At 40.7% G+C, this 17,000-nt stretch overlaps 1 protein-coding gene across 2 annotated transcripts in view; it reads left to right on the forward strand.

Moving 5' to 3' along the window:
* The window catches only part of SMARCC1 (SWI/SNF related BAF chromatin remodeling complex subunit C1), a 106,799-nt gene that overhangs the window by 47,423 nt on the left and 42,376 nt on the right, over nucleotides 1-17,000 (forward strand). For both annotated transcript variants that reach the window (XM_068933981.1, XM_009684134.2), the window contains exons 16-21: nucleotides 1,590-1,703; nucleotides 2,465-2,618; nucleotides 2,981-3,094; nucleotides 5,168-5,227; nucleotides 9,816-10,074; nucleotides 10,768-10,929. In XM_068933981.1, coding sequence (XP_068790082.1) covers nucleotides 1,590-1,703; nucleotides 2,465-2,618; nucleotides 2,981-3,094; nucleotides 5,168-5,227; nucleotides 9,816-10,074; nucleotides 10,768-10,929 — 863 coding nt within the window. The remainder of the gene's footprint in view (nucleotides 1-1,589; nucleotides 1,704-2,464; nucleotides 2,619-2,980; nucleotides 3,095-5,167; nucleotides 5,228-9,815; nucleotides 10,075-10,767; nucleotides 10,930-17,000) is intronic.

A 17,000-nucleotide genomic window follows, 5' to 3' on the forward strand; every position in this document is an offset into this window, starting at 1 on the left:
GTCTCTTTTATTTTTTGCCTACCAAACCAACAGTCAGCATGGAGAAACCCAACACCTAGCCGCGTGAATGTCTTCCAGGAAGTTCCATATATGATTTGGTCAGAACTGCAGATGTGTGGGATTTTTGGCAGGAACGTGTCACTGCAGCGTCCGTCTGCTTATATCTTTTCTTTGAAAGACGCTGTGTTTCGTTCTCTGTATGGTTTACGTTCTTGTGTATTGGGTATTGGCTGCTTTTGTACGCTGCATATGGGACATCCCCATCTTGAATTTTTAAAAGGGGGAAGCAGAAATCCGCTTACAATATGCTGTCTTGAACGTGTCCTTGCATAGGAGCCTCGCTTGTACTTGGCAGATTGATTTTGTTCCATCTAAAGAACAGTTCTAGCAATAACTTTTCTTTTTCTGAACCCCTTGTATTGAGAAGCTGTGGTAATTTCCAGAAACTTACTGAAAGAGATTGAGAAGTAATGTCTACTGCCCAAGAGATGAGTGGGACCCAGAACCTGCTTGCTTGGAGCTGTTGTGCACTGAAGTGTGGAGCTCTCACAGCAGGTAGTTTCCACTGTGGATGTTCCCAGGTCAGCAGACAGGGAGTGCTACGCTGGCTTCTGAATAGTCTTTACCTCTGCTTTTCAGGGAACTTATCTTCTCCGTTTTGTTTTTCTCTCAACTTTCCTACTGAGTTTTTTTCTTTTATGTGTGAGTATTCAGCATGTACAAACAGTGGTGTTCCGTCCAATGTACTTCTGTTGTTTTTCTGTGCGGTTTGTTCCTTCCAGGCTCTCAAATGGGATTGACTGGGATTATTTGACATGTTTCCATTTTAAGGGCTGACCTATGAGTTTTTTCTGCAGCTAGCTGTCTGTGGAGCAAGTCCTGGTTAGCTGGTATCCAAGGTACAGCTGTAGTCTCAGAGTGTTTTGGAGTGATGTGAAAAACACAATCCATGTTTGGCCTATTTCCACTAAGGAGCAATGCCTGTCTTTTAGAAATTTGTAAGCAAAGTGCAGTGCGCTGGTTGTCTTCTATATATCCCTGATCTTGGCAAGTAGCAAGCATTAGTAGTGGAGCTGCAGAAAAGGCATGAGAGTAAGTGCTTGCTTCCCTCTTTGTACTGTCAGTGCTGGAAGAGCAGATGTTTCGAGGAGTTTTCTTTTACCTTCCGACACATCTGGTGCCAGACTTATTATTGCCTCTTTTGATTGTAATTTTCAAAGCTGTCAAGGTAGCAATTTGAGTTCTTTGTGAGTTTTACTTGCCCACAACTATTTGTGTGATTTTTTTTTTTTTTTTTCCCAATTAAAGTGTGCTTCAATGTGCCGTTAGTCCAAATACCAATGAAATTCTGAATGAAACAACGTGGAAGGGATGGGTCATATTCCATATGCAAAAAATTAAATTCTGCTTGCCTGTTGCTTTTGATAGTAATTGCTTGTTAATAAATTTCACCCCCAAAATTAACTGCAAGTGTCTACTTGTTGTTAGTAATGTAGGCGTTTGGAAAGGAGGATTCCTAAAATACATACTTTAAGATTTTAGACATCAGTGTACAGCATTAACTATGTATCAATTGTCTTTTCTTTCAGATATCTGGCTTACCGCAACTTCATGATTGACACCTATCGCTTAAACCCTCAAGAGTACTTGACAAGCACTGCCTGCAGAAGGAACCTGACTGGAGATGTGTGTGCTGTCATGAGGTAAGAAACCATGGCTCTTTCAGCTACCACCTTTACTTCAGCAAAAAAAGCAGCCTCATCATAAGTGAAAATACTCCAGTATGTTAAGATGCGTTTTAGCAATATCCGTTGTGCTTCTGACTAGCAGACCGTTTTCCCCTTTTATGGTAACCAGGACGTTTAATGCAATCCTTCATTTATAGTATTCTCCTGCTCACTGAACCACGCTAGCAGGATTTGGATCTTAACTCATTCAGTGATGTTTAGATTCTGAAGCTTAGTTGATATATGGAATTTTTTCAGAATTTCCTATTTTTGCAGCTCAGTTTTGTCTGTTTTGTCTGTTCTAACAGTCTTAAATTGCGAGGCACAACAGAGCCTAGAGTTTTGGAGCGGCTAAATGTAGATGCAGTGAAGAACAGTTATAGATGAGGGAAGCAAAACAATGGTTGTGTGACAGCCCTCATATTTGATATATTGCCTGTAAATGGTTTCATGTCCACAGCCCTAGCTTTGCTTTGCCTGAGTTAAGGAATAGTTCTGCTACCTGTAACTGAACACGTCACGCTTTGTTTTATATAACATACAGAAGTGAAACTTTCAAGTCTGCTTCTGCAATGTGACTGGTATTGCTGTTTGTGATTAGTGAAGGATTATAGGAGATTCTGGACTTATATTCGGTCCAGAAACTTGTTGTTAAAACTTCTTCCTTTGCTGTTTCAAGGTCAAGCATAAGCAATGCTTTGGTTCTTAAGATTCTAACTTGTCATGTTCTTTGACAGAGTACATGCTTTTTTGGAGCAGTGGGGTCTTATTAACTACCAGGTGGATCCAGAAAGCCGTCCCATGGCCATGGGCCCTCCCCCGACCCCTCACTTCAACGTGCTTGCTGATACACCCTCTGGACTTATGCCTCTCCATATCCGCACTCCACAGGTGAGCCCCGCAGATGACACTGCCATACGTTTGCTTTAGTTCTGGAAAGTTTGTAACTCTAGCCAGCGTCATGTAACATCTCACTGGAATAATTTATGCACGTTTTCCTGAAAGGTTCCCCTCTTTCTTGTCCATCCAGGTCGAAAGTTTCGGGTAATCAGAGTCTCTGCTCTTTCTCACTGTGGAGAACAATCATACCCTTACTCTCCAAACACTGCTAGTATTGTGTGCAAGTGATGTGATGTTATGTAAAGATATCTCTATAAAGTCATCTTGGACTTTTTTGTTCAGTCTGTATTCTATTTAACATTGGTCTGAAAACTTTCAGTTCCTGACCTTTCTCTTGTAACATTTGCCCACAGGTTCCGGCTGCTCAGCAGATGTTGAGTTTTCCTGAGAAAAACAAAGAGAAGCCTACTGATCTGCAGAACTTTGGGCTTCGCACAGACATTTATTCAAAAAAGACCTTAGCAAAGGCAAGAAAGAATGTTTGGATTCCACTCCCTGACCCTCAGCTTCTACTGAGGTTTCTTTCACAACTGTCCCCCGCTAGATGACAGTGACATACTTGTGTTGCTCTTCTATCACTGTTCTAGTGTCTTACAGTGAGATGGAAGAAATCTTAAGATACTGCACTCATGCTGGTTACCCGATTTTGCAAAAATAAAGACGTGTACCTGTTCCACACTGGCCAATACTTTCAGTCTCCAGACAATGCACTCTTGTTATGGTATCACATGTTGTCCTTGAATGCTTCAGAGTCAACAAACTGGCAAAGGATTCAATGCAGAAAATGAGGTCTTTAAGCAGGATCTTTAACTATCCTGTTTTTCCCAGCCTGAGCAGGATTTCCCTGACTGAGAGAAATAGAAAGTTACTTCATTACAAAAGGTATTACAAAACCATTGCAAGGGACATCTTAGTATTGTCATTGCAATGTATTCTATAGTTATGTACAGTGACGTATCATTGCAGTGATGTGACTTCCATAACCTGTTGCATTTCGCTCCTGCTGCCTAATTATGGCAGGTGTACCTGATAGTGCTTGGAGCTATTGCAGGTTTACTGCTGCAGTGCAGTGTGCTGCTGCAGTGTAGTAGTTCCTTCAGTCTGGAAGTCTGCAGTGCTCTGCTGATTGGTGCCTTTCCTGGGCTGACATCAGTCTAAGTCTGCATAAAAGGTTTCTGTAAGTACAGTGTGTATTGTCCTAAAGAGACCACGAGATAACTATTAAAAATAAAAGCAATAGTTCTAGAGATTAGCCTTTGTTTGTAAAGGCTGATTCCATATCACGTTTTATGGAGTGTCTTTTTCATTTAGTTAAGGGAGGATTTATACATTCACCAAATTCATAAATCTTTCTGGTTCTAGACTCTTAATTTTGCTTAAGAGCATCTATAACAAACTTGAGCTGATTTACTTCTGCCCCCTCCCTTTTTTTTTGCGTGTAGCAAAAATGGGTTGGTATTAAAACTGAGGCATCCAATCTACATAATGTTCCTTCTGAAGCAGATGATACCTCCTATTGTCTTTGTTTGCCATGTAATAGCTTAGCGTGTTTGTAACCTCTGAGGGGAAATTTTCCTCCAAGAATTTTGCAATTTCTAGGAAATTGAGGAGTCCTCCACAAGCTATAGATCTGGGAGAAGAAAGCTTTGGAGCACGTATCCGCTAAATATGCGGATTATCTTACTATAATTATTTTGCCTTTTTAGAGAGCTTATGTCATCCATTAAGACTTTTTTTTTTTTTTTTGGAGGTATTTTGCTTAAGTTAGTGATTTTTAGTCCGATTAACCTTTCAGGGGGACCAGTATGCACTTTGTACAGTGTGTCTGCCTTGGAAGCAATACCAGAGGTTTGGTGGGTGCTGAAGTTTTGTAGGCGTAAGTCATATTCTGTTGAGAAGAGTGCCCTTTAAGCTGACAGAATCCCAGGTTTGCTCAGCTGGGTAATAGCACCTCCCCGACTAACAGAAGTCTCCATATTCTGTGCAGCAGCTGATGAAGTGTAGCTAGATATTCCCTTGTCTGTTAGCTGCTGCTGTCCTTCATTGCGAATGTAGACTGCGCTGTGGAAATTGCCATGGCTCTCGACTCGATTTCAGAGTCGAGCTGACCAGAAGCCCGTTAACACTCTTCAGTATTTTTCATTATTTAGGAAAATTTCTGCTGCTGGCTGTATGTGCATGCAAAGATAGCTGGTAGCAAGGAGGAAAGGGTACCAAAACACTTTGCTTCAGCTTGGAATAAAGAGGAGTCAGAGGTTCCCCTAGACCTGTTGGGAAGATGGCATCTGTAACCGCTCTAGAAAACTGTAGGAATACAATTCCATGCATGTCTTAGCCATGTAGTAAATCATGTGAATGGAACTGCTGTATGAGATAACCAGATACTGGTTAGCTGGAGTAGGAACATTATGAAGAGTAGCTGTTTTTTTAAGTGCACTAAATCACAAACGGTTCTTCCCCTTTCCTTCTTGCTGCGTTTTTTTTGAAGTACTGTGCAAAGAAAACTGAATTTCACAGATTTTCTCCTATTATTTTTCTAGAGTAAAGGTGCGAGTGCTGGAAGAGAATGGACAGAACAAGAGACGTTGCTGCTCTTAGAAGTAAGTTCATGAGAAAAAATGAAGGCTAGGAAATTGAAACATACGGGTTATTACACCTTTTAAAAATCTGCACATAGGTTAGTTGTTTTATTTGAAGTGGAGCTGGATGGCATTCCCATGCTTTTATAGAAACTGGATAAGAGAAGCAAAGTTTATAAGGGGAGGTGACCTCTTTAAACCAGTGGAGGAGGGGAGTGGCTGAGTATTTAGGTGTGCGTGGCTACTTGTTTCTCTTTTGTGGTTATGGCTTTTAAACTGGAAAAAGTTTATAGCTGTCCCTCCAAACTTTATCTCATTATTCTCAGACAGTCATGGCCAGAAGAATGCTACTACTAAGAAGAGATGGCAGTAACACCTGTGTACTGAAGGGACTTCATATAAAGTCCGTCAAAGGTTCATTTCTATCTAATCATCTTGATACTGTAAACATGAGGTCGAAGAACTTGTTAGCACGCTAGATCAGGGCTTTTTATCAGATTGCTTAATCTGAAGCTCTTGAGCGATACAACAATCTATATCGTAACAATGCAGATAGTTCTGGAATGTCACTCTTGGGTGAAAACCATCACGTGAGGCACGCTGCATAAATATGTTCTAGCCTTTCTCACTGATATCAGGGCGACATTGTTTTTCTTAGAGCTTTGCCAGAAGAAGAATCTAGGTGGCCTGAAATAACGTGCCACAACTTCTGGTAAGGGAGTTATCTACTACCTTTGTTCTACAGGAACGTTTTCTTGATGCAGAGGTTGGCTTTCTGTCCTTCTATGTAGTTCACGGTCCTAACAAAGTGGCAACCGTTATAGTTTTAATATTAATAAGCACTACTTTATTAATGAACACAGACATACAGCATAAAAAACTACATTGAAATGGACGTACTTTCCTGTGTTTCATCATAAGTAGAAGCAGCTCGTACTCATCCGTAGAAAGAGATAAATTTAAGTGAGGGAAAGATTAACATGCAATACAAAGATCATAATTTAAATTAAATCTTATCGTCTTGAAATGATCTTTCTGGCAGGATCAACTTCATTCTCTGAGTATATTATGCTAACTGTACCTTCCTTGTGATAGTTAATTGTACAATACTCTTCCTCTGTTACAAGAACTCCAGACTGTAGGAAGCTTAAAGGATCTGGAATGCTATTGTGTGATTGTTCTGGCTTTTTTGACTTTACCTGCATCAGTAAACCCATTCAAAAGTTAACAAATTTCAAGAGGAAAAGCATGGATTGTGACATCGCTTGACAATATTCAACTTCTCATTTTACGCATGGCTTCACTTTTGTAAGTTAGCAGAAGTACCTGATCAGCAGCATACTTTGATTCAGACTTCATGGACGCAGAAATGGGCTCATTAAATAGCCAACATGGACCTTTTTCTAGTTAGGTTGATGCGTGCTGTTTAGCCCACATTTTTATGTCAGAATATGACAAATTCTGCTTACAGGGTGACAACAGTTAAGATGTGGTCTATGCTGTTCTTGTATGGTGCAAACATAAGACTAGTATTTCAACACACTGATTTCTTTGCTTACTGTTATTGATACTTAAAGTTCATTCTTTTACATGTTTGTAACTTACGGTCATGTAACTTAGGTCAGAAGTAGCCTAATGAAATAATCCAGATTGCCTACGTTTTTTTCATTTAAAAAAAAAAGCCTCAAGTCTTGAGCTTGCAACTTTATTTAATGCGAGTTTAAACTAACCACTTTTATTTATTCTTCATTCTTCTTGGATTTAATTTATGAATAAATCAGTAAAGAGAGTATATCAGTTCAAGCATAAGTAATTCGAATATAACGAGCCAGCTCTGTCCAATTAAATCCTCAGGGCAGCTTTGGGCAAATATATGCAGTGAAGTTCCAAAGAATAAATCTTATCTGAAATAATTATTGTCCTTCTGCCTGTTGACTGAATGACTAGGGCGGAGGGGAAGCTACTTCCCTCCCAGAATCATCTTCCCTGCCACTGCTTCCATGTATCTCCATGGAGTACTATTCTTGCACATTTAAGAGCATTTTCAGCTGTTTATAGTAAGGACAACTAATATGAGACTTAGTTGTATAACCAAAAAAATAAAAAAGTAATGAAGGAGAATGAGCAAAACCTAATGTGTTGCCATTAAAAAAAAAAAAAAAAAGGCAGCTGATCTCATGTGCTAGCATAATTAAAAATAGATAGACAGTGACACAGAATTAGTAGCACTGAGGTGAAATTAGGGAAAATAAAATGAAGGTTGAATGTTGAACAAATATTTCCTCGTGGGTATGACCTAGTGAACCAAGTGATTTCTCGTTGCTTGAAACCCTTGCCCGAGGCCGGACAGAGGCAGGAGAGCAGCTCTGTGAGCAGCTGGGGTGCGTCGATCCCTGCAGTGTGGGGTAGACAGCCCAATGCAGCTTGTCCTTTGTTCATTCCCTAGTCAAATCTTTCTTTCCGTTGAGCTTTTTAAACCTTTGATGTTGTCTAGCTCATGGTCTTGGACAGTTTCTGTATTGTTCTTTCTATTCGGCTAACCTTTCCTGGAGCGTCGCGTTCCCTTTGCCTGGTACTTGCCTGTCTAGGGAAGGAACAGGGGACCAGCGGCATCTGAAGATCTGCTGGGGTTTCTTCCCCCTCCTCCTGCTGAATTTAAGTGAGGCTTAGCTTTGAAGAAGCAACTCAAACTTCAGCCAGGTAAAGCTGAAGCACCCAGATCAGGGTGACAAAACACTCCACTGGCTGCAGGCAGCTTCGTCTTTTTTCTCTAATTTGTTCAGTGCCTATTGGATCTCTAACACTCTTGGAGTTTTCTAGCTCACCCATCCTTTCAGTTAGTCTCCTTCACATCTTGGAAAACGCTTCTCAACTTGCGTTTTTCCTTAGTCAACTTTCAACAGCCATGACATGCCACAGTGCCCTGCTTAGGTAGGTTACTCTTTCTTGGTAGAGCTCTCATAGTTTTTCAGCTACAAAAGCGCTAAAACACTTTTCGTATAGGCTGGTGAAGTCAGGATTGCTGTGAAGAAAATAGTATGTTTTAGAACTCTGGTGTGGGGTTTTTTTTGTGTTTTGTTGTTGTTGTGTTTTAAGCTTTTAGTACTGATGAAAAAGACAGGGTTGAATATAGTCCTGCAGGCAAGTGTCTTCTGAATACATAGCATTATATATATTGTAATGTGTTTTATGGAAATGTCCCCTCCCAGACTGGGGAGCTCTTATCCCATGATTCCGGCTCGGTTTCTGTGCTCTACTTGCCATAAGTAACTTTGAAACATCCAGCATGTTAACTTTTTGTGCTTGTATGTACTATTCAGACACGTTGGATGTACCCTCATCGTGATATCTGACGTAGTACTGCTGAGTAGCGCATCTTCTCCAAATTCTGCCTTTTATTATGTGAAAGGCTGTGCAGGTGGAAATTTAAGTCAGTTTTGCATGTTATCCTGAAGACAGATTTCTGGTAGTTCTCAGACTTGTAGGAAATAGTTCAAGTGTTGAACAGCTATTAACTTCATTTGTCTTTATTATTAATGCTTAAATGGACATCCCTTGTTTGGGAAGCTCAGCTGTCGTGTGTAGTTACAGTTAGGGAGCAGGATGGCTTCTGTCCCTTCTGGAATACGTAACACCTGCAAGCAGGTGCCTTGAAAAGTCTGTGGCAACCTGCTTGCTAGCTAGCCAGCAGCTCAGTTACCCAACAAAACCACTTGTTCAGGGGTAATAGTCTGCTAGGCGATGTAGTATTTTGGCCTTTTTTTACAGGACTAATTTGTTAGCTTTTCAGAAACTAGTATAGGGACTTCAGTAACTCATAATCTTTGGATTGTTTGAGTTTTACTTAAGTAACTTTCTTCGTTTTAGAAATGACTGAAATTCTGGATTAAATCCTTCTTCTCAATATGCAAGTCCTCATTTTATCAGGTGGCTTATCTTACATGATAATGACTTGTTAATCTGAATGTTTACTAAAAATCAGACCGGTTAGTGTTTGTTAGAGAACTGATCTCTTTTACCTTCATAGCAGAGAATACATTTCCCCCCCCCTTTTTTTTTTCCTGGTGTATCGGTTTGATGCTCTTTCATTTTCAGAACATCTGTTGGATCTGAAAACTGGACTTCACTGTAATAGGCAGTGCATATATGTGACATAAATACCGGTCCTGCCCTAAAGAGCCTAGCGTGTTAGCACATAAATGAGACAACATAGAGTACCCTCGAGGGAGGAAGTGGTTATGAGAATTAAAAGAATCAGTGTGACTTACTTCTCTTTTTTTTTTTTTTGAGAACAAGATGGGAAGACAACTGTACAAATGCTATTAGTAAATTCAAAATCTTCTGACAATTTTTTGGATAAACTAACAAAATAAAACTTGTATGATGATCCCTGCAGCTTAAATTTAACTGATGTCCTAGTGAGATGTTCCCAGTTTTTCTGCAGAAGAATTTTGCTGCCAGGAAAACCAGGATTTAAGTAGTTTTCTGATTGAAATTTATTGTTCCATCACCAAAATGACTAGTATTGAAGATCTCTTGCATAAAGAACTCTTCCTCGCCCTGCTTTCCAGGTAGTTGATGTAGATACACTGATCTTCGTCTTTTACAGGCTCTGGAGATGTACAAAGATGACTGGAACAAAGTCTCAGAGCATGTTGGGAGCCGCACTCAGGATGAGTGTATTCTCCATTTTCTGAGACTTCCTATAGAAGACCCGTATTTGGAGAACTCTGACGCATCTCTTGGCCCGCTGGCCTACCAACCTGTACCTTTCAGCCAGTCGGGAAATCCGGTGATGAGTACTGTTGCTTTTCTGGCATCTGTTGTGGATCCCCGGGTGGCATCAGCTGCAGCAAAGGCTGCTTTAGGTAAGAGGTTGCCCCAGCGATTTTTTTACCTTGTCTGTACAAGTTTGAGCTCTGTGTTAGCCTGCTCTTAAAATCAATGTTTTGTAGAGTTTCTACTGTAAGGGTGATAAAAGGAAAAAAGAAAATACAAATATGTGGAAAACAGATCTTCTAATATCCAGTTTTGTACTCTGTTGTTACTGAAACTACCAGTTTGCAAGCAAGTTAGACTAGGTCTTAAAAGCCCCTTAATATCTAAAGACATTCCCCTTTTGTGCTCGTTAACTAAGTGTTTGCAAGCACCACTTAAGTAACTGAGGTTACGGTGATTGCTATTATTTTAACTGTGTGTGAATGCCCAGTGCTAAACTTCCAGTTGCCCAGTTTTGCTTGTGTTACATAATCAGCCACAGTTATGTAAGTCCTCTAAGAAACTTGCCAGAATAGTTCCTGTGGGGTTTTTTTTGTGTGTTTTTTTTTTTTTAACGTTTTCCACATAAGAGACAAGTTTATGTAATTGGGAAGAAACTCTTTCCTACTACACTTGAGAGAGGAGAACTTGCTACCTAAGGTGAAAAGAAGGAACTTAAAAATGTATTTGAGAATTCATTTTGTCACAAGATTTACCTGCACGTTGTTTTGAGAAAATCAAAATGTCTTTTAATTTGCCGCGAAACACACACAACATAACATTTTCTGTACAATTTCTAACAGAGGAGTTTTCTCGAGTCAGAGAGGAGGTACCGCTGGAGCTAGTTGAAGCTCATGTAAAGAAAGTACAGGAGGCAGCAAGAGCCTCTGGGAAGGTGGATCCAACATATGGGTTGGAGAGCAGCTGCATTGCCGGAACAGGTCCAGATGAGCCAGAGAAGATCGGTAGGTTGTCTATCAAAATGCAGAAATAGCTGCAAATCAGATTTCTTTAGGCTTTTCCTTCTGACTCATAATAAACTATAAGTTCCCTTCCAAGAGAAAGCGAGGATTCTGGTAAGGAGAGGGTGGGACAGGTCATCCTGCTGCTGCTTGCTGCAGGATTATTAACTCTTGACACCGAGTTAATGGACTTAATGGTAGCTTTAGTTTTGGCAATTTGTTTTCCTCTTCTTACTCAATGGAAATGCCGTTGCTTGGGATGCTTACAAGTTGAGCGCGTAAGCATACCAGAGGGAAAACTTTTATACCAATTCTGTGGGTATTAGAGTGGTTAGAACAGATGCTGCCTTTCTGGCATTGTGGTTATGATAAAGGAAACTGGGTTTTATTGGCTTTTTGTGTTCCTGCTGGACCTATAACATTCCATCACTGCTTTTGGTAACCTGTGCTCTGAGTACAATGCCCGTAATGGTGGTGTCAGAAGAGCAACATTTTGTTAACTGGTAGGCTGGTATACAATTGACAGAGTTCTTGACTCTGCTCTTGTACATTTACACTGCCACACTAACAAGCTCTCATTTTAGAGCTGGTTTTAATCAAATGTTTTGTATGGTATTGCTTCAGTAGGTACTCTAGTACAAAGTCGGTTATCCTAAAGTTTGAGAGTTACAAATTGTTTATTCACACCTATGGTGAGTAAAAGCATATCCTTTTGCAACTCCCTACAAAGTGAAATCACTTTGTGAAACCCCTTTCTGATTAATTCTAATTTATCTCCTACAGCAGTTCGATGAGCACAGAGGACGGTTCTATGTACCTTCTTAGCTTTCTCAAAGACTTTCATCTTCTGAGTTTAGTAAAGATCTACCGATTGTCAGTAGATCTTTAATAGTAATCTCCAGCTTTGGCTACCGCTTTGTTCAGCGTATCACAAACATTTTGGTGAATGTAGCACCTTTGTGTTTAAAGCATGTATAGCTTTGGGTAAAACTGAACAGAATGTACTCTGTGTTGACTGAAAAGTTTGATTTGAGCTGTGTTCATGCATCTCATACTTGACTTGCTGTCACTCTGTGGACGTGAACAAAATGCCACATTGTGTGATGGGATCATAAGGGACCTGAGTTTTTGATTCTGTTGTTCAGCTGTTAACTGCTGAGCATACAAGTTGAAGATGCAGGTGTGCCATTTGTGGTACTTAAGGTGTACTTTTGCATTGGACATTTAAATTTGATTAAAAAGTGCTACTTGCCTGATTAAGACTTTTTTTTTTTATAAACAATTGAATTAACAGGCCACTCAAGCCTTCTGCCACCTTTTGTCGTCCCACACTCAGCAGGGCAGAGCTGATGTGAAGCAGCTCAGTGCTTTGAGACAACATGTTGAGTATGTCCCGAAAAGGGAACTCTGCCATCACTGGCATCTGGAATATCTGCCTCTCTCTGTTTTGCAGCACTCTGTTGTGCAAAACTGACAAAAGACAGCAAAGATTTTTTTAAAACTGTTGAAAGGGCAAGGCTTTTAGTTTTATTTTCAAGTATGCTGTAAAACAAATCTAGGTGGTGTTTTATCTGGGGCTGGGTTGCATTTGATGGATAATTTAAAATAAGCTTAGCGTAAGTCCTTTTTTGTTTGGTTGGTTTTAACTGTGGGTTTATTTGCTTCCCCTTCCCATATTCTCCCAGTACAGGCTTTACTGCAGTATGTGCATGTTAAGGACCTCTGTAAAACGTCTATTCCTTTGAGTCTTTAGTTCTTAATCCTGCAGGATGAGCGTGGAAGTTTACCATCACCACATCTTTGATGGTATTGCTAGTCTTTCAGTTAGCCCTTTTGCTAGGATAATTTGCACACAAGTTGCAAATAGAGATTTTTGAAGTGCTTGTCATTTAATATGGAGAGTTGGAGAGCAGATGACCATAACATGATTATTTCTGAATGAGCTGTGTGGCGAGTTCTATAACTAATACTGTCCTGTTGCAGTTAATGCGATTTGTATTGGGCTGTGACTAATGGAATAAATTAGGACAACAGCAGATGGTTCTCCCTAGGGGAGCTGCTCAGCAAGAGTGAACTGGGTCACTCAACAATCTGCAGCGCCTTCCACCTCCAAAATGGTTTTGCACTGGAGGGCATGGGGGAAGAATCCATAGTTTGCACTTGCAAAGGTGTGTTTAATATGTTGAAGAATGTTGTTGTGCTATATAGCTGAAACTTTGCCGTGTTCTGCATGACTAGACCTTAAGTATTGTATCTAAATGTTATCCTGGAGATCTGAAAATACCTACTTAGGGTTCCACGCTGTAGTTGAAGTTCATCAGTGTGTATACTTTAGAAATAAAATTATATTATAGCTCATTAATCTTTTGAAAACTCTTCCTATTGGTGAACTGCAGGTAAAGTGGAATGTGTAAGGGGAAAATATGCCTTGAAGAGATTGCAGGAACTTATATTAATACCAAGAATCTCGTCTTGAAGCGCTTTTATTGTTAGCTTTTTGTAAAAGCCGATGATGGTTCCTTTTAAACTGGTATAGTAAAGCCATAATAGAGTTAGAGCAGACTCAAGTGGTTCAGGTTCTACTATGGTAAGCATGGCAGACGCTGTCAGCCAAGGTCACCTAGAGCTCCTTTTCACAGGCTGGGAGGATCATATCACTCTTAATAATTGATCACCATTGCTGTAAAGAGTGAACCTCCCCTTTCTGCACTGACCTTGTTTAGTATAAAGCGGAGGTCTGCTACTTGTGCCTGTGAAATTGTGCTCTGTGAGATGGGCAACTGTTTTCCCCAGTCTGAGGGAAGGATTGAGTTAAAAGTTGCTGAAGGTAAGCAGCATCCAAACACTACAGTCTGTCTAACGGCATAGCCATCTCAGTGCCCTCTGGATACAAGGTGCCCAGAAAAATTTTCCTCAAACCAGCCTTCACTCTGGTGCGGTCTTTAAAGCTTCAGCTAATCACTTTATCCTTGTGTCCTTCAGACTATCCACTCATCCAAACGTGTAACCTACGTGTGTAGGCAGGAGGTGGTACGTGTTTCTCTTAGTAGCTGACATTGTGCCTCACTTCTGTACCAAGCCAGCTCTTGAGGTAGCACCTCTGTAAAGGTTTCCTACCTTTGTACTCCTCCATGTAAAATCCTAGTTGTGTAAAGAAGTTGTCACGTCTCTTCAAAATCCGTTTTGTCTAACGGACTTTGGGGTGATTGCTTGAGACTGTGAACTGTGGAAGTCTGCTCATCAGGTCAGTAGTTTCATAATCTTTGACTTCATTACCTGGTAGTGCTTGGATGCTGTCCAGTCAGGTAAGGCCACTGCCAAAGACTTCAAATCATACAAGTATTTATAAACATTGTGCATTGTAAACACAGCTAAAGAAGCGATGCTTGGTGTTAATGAACATAAGCTTTCCTTGAGTTACTCATGATTTCTGTACAAAGGTCTCGGGGACCTTAATCAAACATTCAGCAAGTCTTTTCCTTACAGTGAGTTTTGCTCTTCTTTAATCTCTGTGATCTCTTTACTCAGTCTGGCCACCTACCAGAATTGGCAATGTGAATAGGTTGTCCTGTGTGAGCTTGTGCTTAGTTTTCACTGTTTGAGGTCAAAGCAGTTACTTGAATATGAAGATGATCATCATTATCATCTTTGGCCTTTGAGGTCCTGGGAAGATGTCTCCTGTACAAGAAATCTTTTAGCTTTCTCCTAAAAGCTCCCTTGCATGTGAGGGGGTTATTGTCTAATCTGGCTTTCCTTCTCGAGTGGTCATCTCTGTTCTAAGCCAAGGCCCTTGAGTGCCTTGAAAATAAGTGAGATTTAGGAATTTGTTTGGCATTCTTTAAATATAATATTGTGGCAGCATCTAGTTCACTATAACTGCAGCAACAAGTTGCAGAGGAGGAGGAAGGGATTGGTGGCCTATAGCTGTTAAGGAGAAGCTAGGTGAGATCGCGTATGCTAGCATGTGGCAAGGATGAGGCGTGCCTTTGCTAGCAGAATGGTTGAGTACTTGCATAGGAAGCAGCCTTGAAATCAGTAGTTTGATTACCCTAAATGGATTAAAGCCTGTCTCTTACTTTCCAAGGTAGTGCCCGAGCTGTAGGTTATAGAATATGATAGACGAAGACGCTCTGCATCTGTTTTAACAAAAAATGAATCAAGGAGAGCAAACAAGAGGGTGCCAAACTCTCTAGGCCAGTGATTAAGCCCCAGAGAAGGGGAACATACAGTACCCCTGTGATCCTGAGTGATGTGTGTCAGCTCCTTACAGAGTATGTGGGCTTTCTTGATCACTTCCCAGAGGTGATTTACCTTGGCTGCGTTTTTGGGCACTGAACGAGGCACAAGGCAAGCTCTGCAGTGCCCGTGCTGGAGGCACATTTACTTGGGCATTTCAGCTCTTATTCTAACCAGTATTTCGCTGAAAGTATTTCCTCTGACGTGACTGGATGGATGCTCCAAGCTGCAACTCATCTGTGATAGCAAGCATTCAGGGAATTGTGGTCTGATTTACTGGCTCTGCTGCAACCATGACTTGAACGGATGATAAATTTTAACACTTTATGGATGATTTTGTATCTTGTTCTCAAATACACGTACTAGAAAGGTATGCGAAGAAGTGTGTGAACATAAGGGCAGTTATTTCTGTTCATTTTTGGCATACTGATTTCTCTCATGGTCTCCAGGGTGTATTTTAACTCTGAAGTAATGCAAACATTGCTAAAAGGAACAGCCTCTGAATACTTGATTCACTTCACTTGTATCCACGTGCCTGTGAGCTAGGTCAGCACTGTTAGATGATTGAGCCCATCAATCCTCTTGTAATAAAGCGGTGCAGCATGCACAAACGCTGCCCCGGCTTCCCGGGAGCTCTCCAGCCTTCCCCGGGGAAGCCCGCCTGGTTATCATGCCAAACATGCATGAGTTGTGTAAAGCACAAATGGAGGAAGCTCTGGTGCCTGTGGACTCCTAATGTGGGAAATAAAAATTACAGTTTAGATAATAGCATAATTATCATATTCAGAGCTGGGGATTTTTCCAAAGCTACAGTATTTCCCACCCAATTAAATATTAACGTTGAAGCCTGGTTTCTGATAAGCTGCGTGTTGCCTCTGTGAAAACAAAGGAGACCAATGTGTCTTGAGGGCATCTTTAAACTATTTACTGAGCTGAATCTCATGCTAGTGATTCTATGCATTTATATGTGGAGTTTTGCTTTTTGTTCTTCTCGTGACAGTGGAATTTACTTACCTGCTTATGCTGCAAGTATCTCAGCTTGTTGGTGATGCCGTACATGAGTCTAGTGGAAATATTTTATAGTTTCCCTTGCTGACCTGAAGTCAGTTTAACTTCAGTGTCGAGTCACTGGGCTTCCTTAGGGATCAGTCTTAATAAGTTCCTCGCGTGTTGGAAAACAAGGCTCCCTGTTCTTGAAGGCGATACCCAGAGCAGAATACGTTTCTGCAGAGGCTTAAATATTTGCTGCTTGATGTTTGAAGGTATGGAGGGGCAGTGTGTTTCCTGGTCTTCACGTGGCTTCTTCCTCTTGGAAGATGTCTTGTGGTCTCACAGCCATCTGCCTCTTGCTGATCTAAGGCATATCACTCATTTGTTTTCCCCACGTCCTGCAAGGCTGAAGGCATAATACAGGACCTGCTGAAGAACGTTCATTACTGATGCTGAAGAGCATCACTGGTGCCCTCTAAGAGGGGACAATAGGGTGTTTCTCATTGCAGTTCTTAAGTCTTTCCCTTCCGTGTTAGTGACATGTCTCTCCAAGTGATCAATTTTCATTTGCGTTGTTAGTTGTGTATTTTCATTAACCTCCTTATATCTTGCTGCAAAATCAATAAGGTTGTGTGTTTATCTCACCAAAAAGCAGGAAACTGTTATTCTTATGCCGAGGTTCAGAGATGCTTTTTGCAGATGCTTTCATATTTGAATTTCAGATTAATTTGTATGTGACTCTTAATTATTTTGTTTTGAGTTAGTGTCAGAAGCCTACAACTTAGAAGCAGAAACCTGCTTCAGCCCGGATAAACTTACTTTATCCCAAAACTAATAATTGGAACCTT

The sequence above is a fragment of the Struthio camelus genome, chromosome 2 (genome assembly GCF_040807025.1).
Source record: "Struthio camelus isolate bStrCam1 chromosome 2, bStrCam1.hap1, whole genome shotgun sequence".
NCBI lineage: Eukaryota > Metazoa > Chordata > Aves > Struthioniformes > Struthionidae > Struthio > Struthio camelus.